The sequence below is a fragment of the Phalacrocorax aristotelis genome, chromosome 8 (assembly GCF_949628215.1).
Source record: "Phalacrocorax aristotelis chromosome 8, bGulAri2.1, whole genome shotgun sequence".
Taxonomy (NCBI): domain Eukaryota; kingdom Metazoa; phylum Chordata; class Aves; order Suliformes; family Phalacrocoracidae; genus Phalacrocorax; species Phalacrocorax aristotelis.
This window is the reverse complement of record NC_134283.1, coordinates 40,537,665-40,551,526: the sequence shown is the minus strand read 5'-3', so window position 1 is coordinate 40,551,526 and position 13,862 is coordinate 40,537,665. Positions and strand designations below refer to the sequence as shown.

At 49.6% G+C, this 13,862-nt stretch overlaps 1 protein-coding gene across 1 annotated transcript; it reads right to left on the bottom strand.

Annotated features, from left to right (window-relative positions):
- Positions 1 to 1,132: 1,132 nt before the first annotated feature.
- On the bottom strand, positions 1,133 to 6,121 carry LOC142061555 (uncharacterized). Its single transcript, XM_075102794.1, has 2 exons — positions 5,963 to 6,121; positions 1,133 to 4,181 (listed from the first exon to the last, which is right to left on the bottom strand). The coding sequence occupies exon 2, from the start codon at positions 4,177 to 4,179 to the stop codon at positions 3,190 to 3,192; it is 990 nt and encodes a 329-aa protein (XP_074958895.1). The 5' UTR covers positions 4,180 to 4,181; positions 5,963 to 6,121; the 3' UTR covers positions 1,133 to 3,189.
- Between the last annotated feature and the right edge of the window lie 7,741 nt (positions 6,122 to 13,862).

The following is a 13,862-nucleotide window of genomic DNA, read 5'->3' as shown; positions in this document are numbered from 1 at the left end:
ATTGCCCAGAGATTTCACAGGGGCTGACATGCTCGCTTCCAACAAAGGAGGTGGGAATGAAGGTGAGGGCTGTGCTTTTCAAAACAGGATTTATCAGAATCTGAAGGGCTGCTCCCTGAACCCCAGGCCCCCAGCATCCCCCTCCTGCTGGGCCCTGCCCTGCATTTCTATCCCTTCACCTTGCTGCCCTGTCAATCCTGTGACCCTAACTTGTCTGTGCCTCTGTTTGTCCCCCTCTTTGCTGCATCCCAGCAGCTTTGGCTCCACACAAAAAACAGTTGCTTGAGGAGAACCTCAGTTTTCACTAAAGGAAGAGTATACTCCAGAAAAAGCCAATCTACTCATACTGCCAAGCCTTGCTGCGCCTAAACCCCAACACCTAGTGCCCAACAGGCACGTAGCAGCCTGCTGCTGAGCAAACCTGGAACCGCTGCCGTGTTTATTCATGCCCCCCGGCGCTGAGCCCAGCCCTGCCGTTTGCCCCAGGCTCACAGACCGCAGCGCTGCTCCCTGTCCTGCATGAGAGGAGTTGGGGGCTTTTCCCAGGGTGTCCTGAGTTGCAGCTGTAACCCAATCCTGCACTCCTTTGCTCTGGGTATTGCAATAGTTGCAGAACCAGGAGCCGCAGGAATGGATGAGCTGTGAGCCCTGTGGCTGGGCTCTCCTCCAGGCAGGGTACATCGGTGCTCTGGTCCCTGCTTGCAGGTTTTAGATCTCTAGGGAGCTCTGCTGGAAAAGTTGATGGGTTTCAGGGTATGAGATACTTGCAGGATTATGTGGCAGCTGAGAAGGAATCACGGTGTTGGGCATCAGCTGCCAAAGGGGTGAGGCGTGAAGGCCTCACCCCTCACCTCTGCCATGGGGATGAATGTTTTACCCACAGTGCTTGTCCCAGAGGAACCTGTTGGCTTGGCTGGGTTTAAGAGAAACAATTGCCTGGGTCCTGGGCACAGAAGGCCTGACCCTGACAAGGCAGAAAAGCTTTGCAAGGCATTGAATATTTGGGGAAAGAGCCTGGGAGCTGGCTCTGTCAGTTGACTTGGTGGGGTGAGAGGGTGTTTGGGTGGCAAGTCATAAGCTCATGTGCTGTGGACCAACTCGGCACTGAAAATAACCACCCGTGGCTCTGAAGTAATGGAAACAGCAGCTCAATGTAACGGTTTTATTTGTTTTTCTCTGTCAAAAGCAGTGATACATGCAGTTGGCACAAGACTTGCTATGCATAAGTGTCATAAATATTCACGTGGAGAGACATTAAAATGTCAGCAGTGCGATGAGGACAAGCATCACTTAAATCCCAGCATTAACCTGAGAAGGAAGGGAAAGATGTGGAGGAGGTGGAGCAGACTGGCACCTTCCTTGATTCAGCTCTCTCCATCAGCTCTAATAAAAGCTGGAGCCACCTTCACTTTTGTTCTTGCTGTGTGGTTAGTTCAAAAACAAAGATGAGAAGCAGTTCAGCTCCATAGTGCTAATGAGTTTCAACAGGAGAAAAAATATTTGAGGCAAGAGATGTGAGAATGAGAAGCTCAAATATGCTCACCTTTTGATCCTCGAGCGTATTTACGCTCGTGTTGGTACTGAGCAGGAGTTGCCTTCTGATTTAATCTGCTCAAGGGTGGTTTAGAAATTGCTTGTGAGCATTTTTATAATTGCAGCTTTCCAATGGTATTTCCCATCTTAGCTGCAATTGAACAAACATCCTGGTCCTTCTGCTCTCCTCTGTGCCAGAAAATTCGTTCCTAGCAGTAGTAATAATAATAATGCTAGTATTGCTTTGCAGTTTTCTCACCTACTTCTCTCAGATGGCTACGGAGAATGCTGTACGAGACACGGGTACATGAGGTTGCTGTGACTGCAGGAGAAAGCGCCGATGAGAGGCAGTTTCTCTGGATGGAGATGTCTCCATGCAGCAGCGAGGGATGACCTGGCCGTGTGCTCATGACACCACGCTGGGATCTCACAGCAATGCAGGAATGCTTCTCTTCCTACAGACAGCCCATGCAGCATTAACATCAACTGAACTGTTTTATGTATGTTATGTGCTGGATGGTCATAACATACACACGTGGTCTTTTCAAGTTTCAGTCTCACAGCACCAGGCGAAGGACAGTCAGCATCATTAACATGGTCAGGTAGGTGAGAATACAGAAGAACAAATATGAAGGGAAACCCGGACATGATTATTTTATATTCAGGTCCTGTTAATGCCAGCCCAGCATCCCCAGGCTGCCCCTCAGCCAAAGCTGCTCTTCTTGTCGTGCTGCTGAGCCGGCAGAGCTGCCTGCAAGCTCGTGGGGCTCCTGCACCCGAACAGCAAAATCGGGGTGCCCACGGTGTGCAGCCTCGCTGGTGCGGGTGTGACAGGGTAGATACCAGCATGATATCTGATTTTTTACAGCTGGCATCACAGGTCGTTGCCGCAACACTGGCACAGCAATGCCCACCCAGGGCTGCTAGATCTCCTCCTGCCAAGGGTGAATCAAGGAGTACAGGTAACAGGGTTGTGCCAGGGTAAGCAACAGGAAAATCCCCACCCGGAGGAGTTTTAATAGTCTCTGTGCTGCCCTCTAGCAAATCCTCATAAAAGACTTCTTATGATATTTTTAAAAATATTTCTTCATGGTACTGCACTACCAGGTGACCTACCCAGTGGTATTCTGGTGTTGACGCGTTGTGTTGGTGGTGTTGATCAATGGTGTTGATCTATAATGGGTCTCCTAGTAAATGTTCATGTCAGAGAGAGCACGTTTAGTGCTGCGCAAGCATCTGTCAAAATGTTCTTTTCAGAATAACTGTACCCGAGTGTGAGCAACATCTGGCTGTTTGGCATTTGCTGGAAAACACCAGTAGTTTGATGTTCCCGCAGATCTCTTCTCCTCCAGAATAGGTGGAATTTGTACTCTCATCAGCTTTTCTCCGTGCTCAGGGCAGTTCTAGGCAATAGGTGTGGGGAGACGCTTTATGAACTGTTGCCTTTCCAAAATGAGAATTAGTCGCTGTTTCCTTAGTGGCCGAGACTCTGAATTGTCTCTTTTCCCACTGATGAGGGATATGAGGGGTCACAAAAGTCTGCCTGACTTGCATGCACATTCAAGCCATGTTTTCTGTGTAAGGACTCCAGGGAGAGCTTCTAGAGCACAGGGTGGTTATTTCTTGTGAGTAAAATAATTCTGAACAGCTACATCTTCACACTTCAGCAATGGCTGGGAGCAAACAAGCTTTTACCTTTGCTTCTTTCCAGATGCATCTGTGCTCTGTGATCCAGTTATGGATCATGGCTTTTTTAGCCGCCTGGAAGCACTCAGAGTATCTCTGCTTAGGGGGGGCATCACCTATTACATTTTTGTCACAGTGAGAATTTTCTCTCCCTTTTTCATCAGTGCCTGCTGTATTGAACAAACAACTCTGCCTTCCTACAGAGCAGCACAAGGCTGGGTTTCCCAGCAGCTTCCCTCTGGCTGGGCATGGCAATAACTCTTCACTGGTAATGAACATGGGGCTGCCTTCTTTCTGACTGCGGCTACTCCCTAAAACTGCCCCCTCAACTCTTCTGAGGTACTTCAGCTCTGAGCAGGCTGCTTCTTTCTGTGCTGGTCTTGGGGAGGGAAGCCTTGGAAAACTGAACACTCGCAGCAAATTGGGTTTCCCCGTGGCTTTTTCTTTCATAGTTGGGGGATGAAGTTCACTGTCTGGGGAGGAAGAGTGGCACTGTGAGTTATCCATGCTTGAGTTTTTACCATACAAAGAAGCCTTGGAGGAGCAGAGCTTTCCTGTGCCAGTGTAAATCTGTGCCAGGGGGTCCTCTCTGGACCAGAAGTCAGCTTCTGCAGGCGTGACTTTTCCCAGCGGGAACACATTTGAGATCAAATCAGTTGATTTACATTTTGACACTTCCTGCTGTGTCCCCCCCAGTGACGGGGACCGTGACCTGTCTTCAAGGGTCTTCAGTGTCTTTCTGTCCTGAACCTTATGGCTGCTTTCAGGAAGGCCTGGGAAGGTGGGTCTGGCAAGGTGGCAGATAGATTGAATGTAATCATCGCTGGAGTACGAGTCTGGACCGGCTGCAGTGCTTCCAGTATGTTTCAGGTTGCTGGTTGAATCTTCCATCACTTCCTCGTGGGCTTCACGTATGGTTGGGAGAGGCTTTGAAAGACTCAATCTTATCCGGGGTGCCATAGCTGCAAAGAACAGACCAGCTGTGATCAGTGTGTGAAAGCCAGCTGTGGTAAAGAAATTCTGGGCTAGTTTCTGTAAAGTCCATGCTACCTGAGCCACCTGAGGTTTTCTTGTGGCAAACAGTGGTGTTTACAGAAACAGCATTTTAAAAGTTTTCTGGCACTACTTTTTTATCCACGGCTTCATAAAGAGCCCACATACACAAAAGAAGACAAGTGATTAAGTGCAGTAGAAAGCAAAAGGTTCGTTACAGAGCTCAGCAACGGTGCTGCCTTCCGAAGCAATGCAAGGGGGCAGCGGCTGAAGCAGTGTGGTGCAGGCGCACTAGCTCGTCTCCCTGTCTGGGTTGTAGCTGCAAGGGACAAACTACTCGCCTTATTTAACACTCTGCTGGTCTGTTCCCTGTAACAGGACTCTGACCTCATGTTGTGTGCAAGCAGGCAAGAGCTGATCTCAACAGGAGAGGAGCTGACCTACCCCTGTGGGGCGCATCACGTAAATGCAGTGACATTACAGCTGATCTCTTCTAGAAGCTGTAGGTGATAATGTACAAATGTGTTCATTTTCATCTCTGCCAGTGGTTCAAAAATGTAGTTATGGAGTGGTAGATCCTTCCCTGAATGCTTATATAGAGTCAAAGGGATTTAATTAATGTCCTCTATATTCAAATACTTATCCTCAACTCTAGGATGGATTTTCATCAAACCGCTCCCACTAGTCAGGTAGACCCTTTTACAGATTTTTCATGTTGCAGTATTTGCTAAATGTACTGATTTTTTTTCTTTTCCAAATATTCTCCCATGTGTTTTGCTTATCTCCCCTCCTGGCAGAAATGACCACATAGCCTGGATCCAATCTCATTTTGTTTTTAACTATTCCTCCCCCACGCAATGGCATTTGTGTGTGAATAATCTGTTGACACAATAGAGCTTTGTTGTGTGATTAAACACAAAAGTGCTTTGATAGCTATTTTAATGCCTTGCTTGTCATTGCTGGAAATAAATCTGGCTTTGCTGACCCTTTTTGCAAAGCTGCAAATCACATATGGAGTGCCCAGGGTAGAGCTCGTGGGGTGTCCATCCCTCCCCCAGCTGCTGCTGGCTTTTACTGGTTTTCATCTGAGGTGCTACTGGTAAAGTCAGCCAAGGTGGGATTTGCTGAACTAAGAGCAGGAGATGCTTGTTTTAAACCTTATAGCCTTTTAATTTCCCTTTATTTGTTCTGTCTGCTCCTTTTTCCTCACTTCTTTAAGCATTAAGAAGGAGGCTTGCTCCTCCACCTTCCCTCCCACCCCCTTGCCCGAGCTCGGCAGTGTCGGGATCTGGGCCTGCTCTGACCCCGGCGTTGAGGGGGGGCAGCTGGATGCTTCAGATAACGGGCCCAGCTGTGTCGTGTTAACTTATGATAGCACTAATCATTAACTAAGTCCGTTAATGTGCCCTTCCTCCGGAAGGAAATTAAATTACCTATGTACGGTAAAACTCTTCCGATGGGATGGATCGGTGCCAGCCCGGATGCAATCCCCTTCGCCCGGGGCACCACACCGGTGTGGCTCCTCTCCGGCGGAGTCTGGCTGTGCCAAGGTCACCTTCCCGCCCACCCAACGGCACCCACCACCCTGCCGGCACCCAGCAGCCCCCGGAGAGCACAAACCCCTGCCCGGCAGCTTCCCCGCCCGGCCACGCCTGGAGCATCACCGGCTGCGGCCATCCTGGGTCCCTCCCAGCAATGCCCACGACACAGCCCGCATTTGGGCCCCGGCTTTTGTGATGCCCCCCCTTACCTGCACTGCTGCCTGGTGCGGCGGGGTGGGCGGCTTTCAGCTCCCCTGGCTCCCACGTCTCTCCCCCCCTGTTTTCAGTGCAGAATACGTGCTGTCTAAAACTACACGGTGCATCAGGCTCCCTGCCTCCAGTCGGCTGATTCGGCTGCCTGTTTTGTTGTTGTTGCTAAATATAGCCCGCTGGCTGCCTGCCCTGCCGGAGAGCCCGCATTTGACAGCAAACAGGCACCAAGGAGGCAGGGCCACCCTGTCCCCAACGGGACAGTCCATGACAAATCCCTGCTGCTCCGCTGCCTTGTAATATTTCCCCATGTGAAATGGAGTGTGGTGCTGCGGCCGTGCTGCAGGAGGGGCTGCCTGGGCTCTGAGTTGGGGGATGTGAAAAGAGGAGCCGTAGTACCATTGTATTTTATTGCTGAACAGTGAAGCCTTAGTTTTTAAACTGCTTTTGCTCCTTCTCTGCCTTATTTCATGAGCAAATTCATGCCACCGCGGCAGGTTTGCCCAAGAGAGCGGGGGTGCTTGCAGCATCATTATCGCTGCTCTCTTCCCTCCCTGCTCCCAGTTTTGCACTGAGCCGTGCATACACTGCGGAGGTACAGCAGCAGCTGGCCCTGCCACGGCACTGGCAGCCTTGTCCCTCCCCAGGCTCCGCTCCTCTACCCCCTCTCTCCCTGCTGCCCCCAGCATCAGCCCCACTCGTGTTGCACTGAGCTGGTGCCCACTGAGCAAGACCACACAAGTACATTACAGCAAATTGCTTTGCCAGGAGCACTGGCAGCGTCCGACCTTGCAGGTCTCTGGGCAGCAGGGATTTGTCTTTGCTTTCTGGCTTATGAACAAGCTGCAAACTGACTGCAATTCTAGTATAACGCCAGTATCCCTCCCATCGTCTCTCTTGTAGCATCACTTTGGGTGGGGAAGTGAATAGTTATTTTGCAGCAGAATCTTCCTTCTGCTTTAATTTTGCAATACTGGCCTCAGAGGGAGCCTCGATAGCTGCTGTTCACCACTGGGGAATAGCCACGCTGCACAACATCCCTGTGTAACCAAGGCCAGAGAGCGTGACTGTGTTTCTGAACCTTGCTGCTCCCCACACTGCCTGTCCTGAGCTGCTGGGAGGATGAAGAGAAAACCAGAAATCCTAGATTAAAAATCACTGCTTTGGTTTTAATGCAAATATTCTCAGTGCTACCATCATTCAGGCCGGAATTGGCTTTGACTGCTCATTTGGTCTCCCAAGCCCACACTCATCATCCAGGTTGTTTATCTCCAGTGAAAAGAAACAAGCAGCTCAGAAGACTTGTGCATCCCTTCAGGATATGGTTCAAAGCAGAGATTATTTGATTTCTGGAAATAGCCATTGCTTAGCATTTAAATATAAAAGGTGTGGAAGCTTAGGCTGGTTGTCTGGACTTCCGATGCCAAACAGTGAAGTCAGCTGAAATGACCCTCAACCTTCACCTTTAAATTTGCTAAAGAAATAATCAGCTGGGATCATGCTGTAGGAACAACTTAGAACTTAGATTTCTCCTTCGTGCTTGCAGGCACCATAATTACCATCAAATGGAAAAAAAAAACACAAAACCTCAGACCCCTGCTACTCTAAGCAGCTGCAGTGTAAAGCTTGGGAAAGCAATTTCATGAGGAAAATCACTGAGCTGGAAAAAAATTCCACATGTGTAGATGTGTATGGCTACATTATCTTTATAAAACTCTCCGAGATTGTTCCCCTCCCTGGGAAGTCCCTCGCCTCAGCTGGAGACGTCTCCTCAAAGGCTGCGTGGACTGATGGAGCAAGTGGAACTGGGGCTGTGCAAGGCGCCAGGCTGGCTGTGGCCACCCCACCTGGGACAGCAGCGGCTCCGAGAGCAACTGAATTAGGCTCAGGGTTGGGATATCAGGTGTCTAACAGGGTCAGGGCCCCTCCTAAAGCTTTTCCATATCATCATCCCGCTGTGTGGTCTTGGTGGTGTCTGGTGGGATGCGGCAGCTTCCCCTGGGAGGACAGGGCTGCGGAGACCTTGGGCCCCACACTGAGAAGCTGCCAAAGACCCTCAAAAGTTAATAAGGGCCTCACAAAATGTGGTTAGCTAAGGTGTTTCTTTATGAAGCTATGCTAAAAATATGGGTTTGCAATAAAAATCCCTTCTGTCTATTGAAATTAGTTTTTTCCAGGCATCTGGTGTTACTGTAGGAAAACCACATTTATTCAAATCACTGTTATTGGAATTACCCAGCTAACCCCAGTATAAATGATTTGTTCTTTATCATCTTTTTTACATTCTTGATGATATGAAGATTAAAATATGAAATTAAAAATACCAGGTGCAGCTTAAAAAGTAGTATCATTAACCAAATGTAATTTATAGCAATACCTCTTTTTTTTTTTTACCTCAACCACAGCTGTTTGGTTTCCTCCTTCATCAAGTGGCTGCTCAAAAAATATTAATTAAAAAAAGAAGATGCACCTTTCATCACTTGTTTCTCTCTTCGCAAAACTGCCGTAGGTTTCTTCCAAGCACTTCTGAGGACGGCTCTTGTTAAACCATCCCAGTCTCCTGTACTTATACTCCCCTGAGAGAGCGTGGTGAATCAGCATTCCTGAGTGCCTGAAAACCGTAACCAAATGGGTTTAATAGCAAAAGAAAACAGCAACAGCAGCAGTGCCCAAGCTGCCAAGGAAAACACAAGTTATTAGTTCTGCAAGACTTGGTTGAGTGTCTGAGATCCAAATGGTGGTTTTTTTGGGGGGGAAAGTCTTGTATTCAAACAATTCAGCAGAATTGCACAAATGTAACGGGCAGCTCTCCTCTGGGCATTTTTGAAGCTTGTTGATGTTCAGATAAACAAACCAATTAGTCTTCGGGAGCCCTAAATGGATACCAAAGTCAATTCCCATTTCGGGTATTCTCGGGAAGAACACACTTAATGCCAAGTGGGGGCTCTGGGACGGCGGCAGCACTGCGGCTGGAGCCAGCGCCCACCTGACGGGGCACGAGCGCTGCCAAGGCTGCCTCGTAAATAACTTTTGGAGTATTGCAAGAAGTATTTATTTGGGGGGTTTGGAGGGGAATATTCCAGAGTAATGAATCTGTACAGAAAAGGTGAAAGAGTAAAATCTCCTCCAGCCTGGTTTGGCAAACCAATAGCCCTGCAGGCGCCGGGGGAGCTGGGCAGCTGTGCTGAGCTCACCGGCTGGATGCAAGTCAGACCTGGCGGCACCGACGTGACAGCTCAGTGATGCCACGTTGCCGCTCTGCTCGTGCCTGCAGGGACACAGCTGAGCCCTGGGCACTGGCACACAGGCATCGCTGCCCTGCGCCGCAGTAGCAAAATCCCAGTTCGAAAGAAATCCCAGTTTTTGAGCTCCTGCACTGGGAGGCTGTGCCTGCTGCCAGAACCGGGTCAAAACGACGCTGAACTGAAAGGCCATCCGCTTCATTTTCAGAGTACAAGGTCTCCAAGGGACATTTAGGGTGCAGATTTCAAGCTTTCCCAGTAACCAGTTGAACTGTAAATTCACTTTTCTTTTAACCTTTTTTTTTTTTTCTTTTATTAAACAGTTTTGACCCTGCTTGGCAGCTCTCTGCCTCCACTCTTCTCTACCCTCTCCTCCTCCCAGAATGGCTGCAGCACCCAAAGGCACCAGCATTGCAAAGGTACGGCCACCGGCCCGTGCACGTGGTCCTGCCACACTCCTGCCTGCAGAAATGAGGCTTTTTGGTTAACTAGCAAGTCTTGTGACTGGTGCGTTATTGGAATATGCTACAACTCAGCTCCCATGCTGCGAGCTGGTATCTAAAAACATGTCAGAGAGTGTCTGGAAGGGAGCGGCGTTAATGCTGGGCTTTGCTGTAGCATTAGCTCTTGCCGGGGACAGAGTACAGGGTTAGCATGACCCTGAGCACCTCCAAGCCTCGGTGCGGTGAGCTGCTTCTCTATTGCGTGCTTGTCATTAAAAGTTCAGGAAAGGAAAACAGTTTGACCTGATTTGTGTCAGATTCTAGATGATTTGTGTTCTCCAATTACATCCCCCTGCCCGTTAACCTCCCGTGCATTACAGCAAGCAGCTGCTATGGTACACAGCAAAGATATTCCCGTGAAACATTAATGAGCTGTTTTCCTATTAACTAGACAGGGCTGGGTTAGAAATGTCTCACCCACAGCTGTTGCCTTGACTGCAGCTCACATGGAAACTGGTGGCGGCTACTTGTACAAACACTGTAATTGATGCACAGGTTTTCTGGAAATTACCAGGTATTTCTTGGTCTTTTACAAGCGAAGAACCGATTGCTGGAGGACTGGGTTACTGCAGCCCATCACCATTTAGCACAAGGCTTGACTGCTGGAGCTGAGCTCTCTGTCCAGCTGGTAAAACGGGTGGAGTCCTTTCGGGAAGCTTTGAAAGGGCTCAGAGTGATTTAGGCACTCAATTTCCCTGAGATTTCAATTAAGCTCGGAAAATTACTCCAGGGAACTTTTGCTGGGAGTTTCTGGGACATGCCAGTGTCATGGGTTTGCCCGCCCAGCCCTCATTGGCACTGGCTGCCCACGGCTGGCAGAGCGCTCAGTGCCGATGTGGACTTTCTTCAAAGGACTTTGAAGTCTCAGAAAGCGCAAACTGTAGAGGCTGCTCGCTGGCAACTTTCCCTGGGAATCCAGCCCAGGATATTTATTTGAAATAATATAAATATTTTAAAATATGTATTATTACTGTCTGCATAAGGTTACACTGTATCTTTGTATGCATGCATTTTTCCATACATCATTTTAGATTATAGAAATGCACATCCAGACTCCAACAAAACCCTCCCCCATCCCAAAGTGCCCGAATGCTGATGCAGACTCTTCCCTTTTGGGCGAGCCCATGAAGAGGCTGGAAAGCTGAGCGCTGTCGATCATGGCAGGGCCCGGTGGATACACGGTGCTGTCATCATTTGAAAGCCTTCTCCTACCCGGGGTCCCATGAAAACCCCCGTGCCGCCAGCAGCCTGGGGTGCTGAGCCGCTCGCAGTGGCTGCCTGAAGCTGGAACCTATCAGGGTGGCCCAGGGATGCCGGCGGTGGCTGGAAAATCTGAGAAATCTGAACCAAGGGACGCAGCGAGCCATGCAAATGCCGTTACATATTACAAACAACGCGCTGTTTCCTGCTGGTCAGCCCTTGCAGCAGAACCGTACTTCACTTGCGTAGCTCCTTTCCAAACCCCCTCTGGCAGTGCTGGTGGGGGAAAGGGGGTCTAAACATGCCGTGCTACTGAGCCATCTCTCCTCGTGCTGAAAATACAACCAGACGGCCCAAGGTTAGAGTGCAAACGTGCCGTGCAGCGGAGTGGGTGACTGCTCAGCTCCCCAGAAAGCTGGGTTTGCTTTCCTTTGCTCTGAAGACCTCAGCTGCACAGAAGTCCAGGTTTCATTTTTCAGGCCTTGGGATCTCCACCCTTTAAATACAGAGATTAATTTTATTTTGGAAGCTGTGCCAGTCAGTCCCGCAGACCCCCCTGGCACAGCTCATAAAGGACCCAAAAAATTTGAGTAAACCTGCCAGAAATGACTATTGTGGCATGAGAGATTCTTTAATCACAAACAACAGCAAGAACTCCCCAGTCACTTGCAAACAGAAAACAGACCCCATTTCTTTGAGTAAATGGTATGTTACAAACTGCGCAGCATTTGGCTGCTCATCCAAGCTGCCGGCTCATCCGAGACAGGTTTGTCTTCCCACAGTTGTTGCATTTCTTTAATAAAAGGGCTTTGCCTGATTTAAAAAATTGCAAGACCAGTTAATGATAAGCATCAGTGGAAAACCCTGCAGTGTTACTATCCTCTAAATGTTCTGTCATCAGCTGGAGCTGGGCTGTGTTCAGATGCCCCAGGAAATAGCACTCCCAGAGAATATCTTAATTCCTGAACTATTTTCTGTGGTTTGGGAAGTGGGGCTGATCATGGCTCTATTTCTCCACTGCTGCTGCTCTCTCTGTTTCTCTTTTCCAGGCTTCATGCTTGTTCTTCAGACCAGTACAAATCTGTTCATGCTGCAATGGGGATTGAGCTGAGAGGGTTTTACTCCATCGGGTCCTCCCTGCAATGGCAGGGTGCAGTGAGCCCTTCTCACCTGATGGAGGGATTTTTCACCCTGGTACCAAAGTCCAGTGGCTGTTTCATAACAATACTTCTTGTGCCGTGCCACCATCTAGTGGTAACTCAACTAGAAACTCTGCATCCGGGGAGGCAAAGCAGCGCGAGTGGGTCCTCCATCGTCGGCCAGCCGGGAACCCAAGCCCTGCTCAGGGTAGCACAGATGCAAAATGCAATTTCATGGCATAAGGCTGGTGGGAGCACGCTGCTCATGAAGCATAAAAACCAGCAGATTAACCATGATGAGGTTTCTCCCACATGTGTCATCTTGCTCTGCTTCTCGCTGTAACGAGTTTTTAGGAGTGCATGTGCACTTGATGTGGGTCTGTGGCTCCATCGCTTCAGTCCCTGCGCGGCTCTGGAAAGCTGCTGATGGGGAAGGCGTGTGGAAGGGTGGCAGGGAGGGGTGCAGGGGGAGCGAGCCCAGGAGAGCAATGCACACACCCATGCATCTGCACAGACATCCATGCACGCACACACACACACACACACAGAGCTCCTGTGGGGTTTCCAGGCATTCGGCCCCCAGAAGGGCTCTGCACCACTTCTTAAGCCCCTGTGAGCAAAGCCAAGTATTGAGGCAGCAGCCCCTGGGGTGGGTGGCTGGAAATCACACTGCACCCCCTGCGCTGTGTAATGGGGCAGTCAGATTTGCGTGGTACTTTGAAGGAGCTATGTTCTGCCTCGTGTAATTGAGAATAACCTGAATAACTGCTTTTTTGGCCTGGAGTTGCTCCTTGAACTGCTTCTTTTTTTTTTTTTTTTTCTCCCCTCCAGAGACTGCTTGGCAGAGCCAGCCATGGGATTCCCCAACTCTGTTTAATTGTTTCTGCACCACCAAGCTGTAAGTCCTTCTTCGAAGACATGTATATTTGCTCAGGGAGGCTCTAGTTTACCAGCACAGGCTCCTTCCTCTGCCCAAGCTACCTCTCACTGGTGGTAGTGGGATTGCAAGTAGATTTGGAGGGTCTCTGCTGGGAAACTCCATCCCTAACTCATTCCTCCTGTCTTTGTTGCCCAGCTGCCCCCCAGGTACCACCTGGAGGGGTTACCACAGGAGGCACACCCCGCAGCGCCTGTGACTGTCTGCAGATGAGCAAGGGATCCCCTTGCACACGAGGAAAGGGAGTGTATGTGCACGCCATAAATTAACTCATGCTGTATAGCAAAAAGCTCATCCCCCTGATAATTCCCCGCAGCAGCCCCCTACTGTCTCAGCAGTGCAGGGGCCAATTTTATTTCTTCTAGGCCAGAGCAGCGGTTCCCATGAGGACAGCGGGGTCTCCTCTCAGCACCTCTTCAGGATGGTTCCTCAGGTGCTGAAGACAGAGGTTGCAAATGTTGAGACCCATTTTGCAGTGCAATGCATGGCTTTGACATTTAGCTTATGGCTTGCTGCCAACGTACCACATGTGGTGGGTTTGTTTTTGTGGGGATGCACGGAGGCAGGCGTAGCTTCATGCTCAGGAGCAGCCAAAACACCAGTATGTGGTGCTTGTGGATGTCACAGGAGTAGGACACTGTACAGATATTGTCTGTGTGAAGAAGACAGACCAGTCTCCCTGCAGCTTCTCTCTTTTAGGATAACGTTGCCTTTCCTTCCACTGCCAGAGAGCTTCTGCTTTAACGCACACGCTGCATTGAGCCGGGTGAATGAATCCCACCCAGTGAGGTACTCAGTGCTGTTTAACCCGCTGTGATCCTGCACTCCCTGCAGCGCCAGGCTTCCTAGAAGGAATTTGTTATCTGCAATGAGACCTG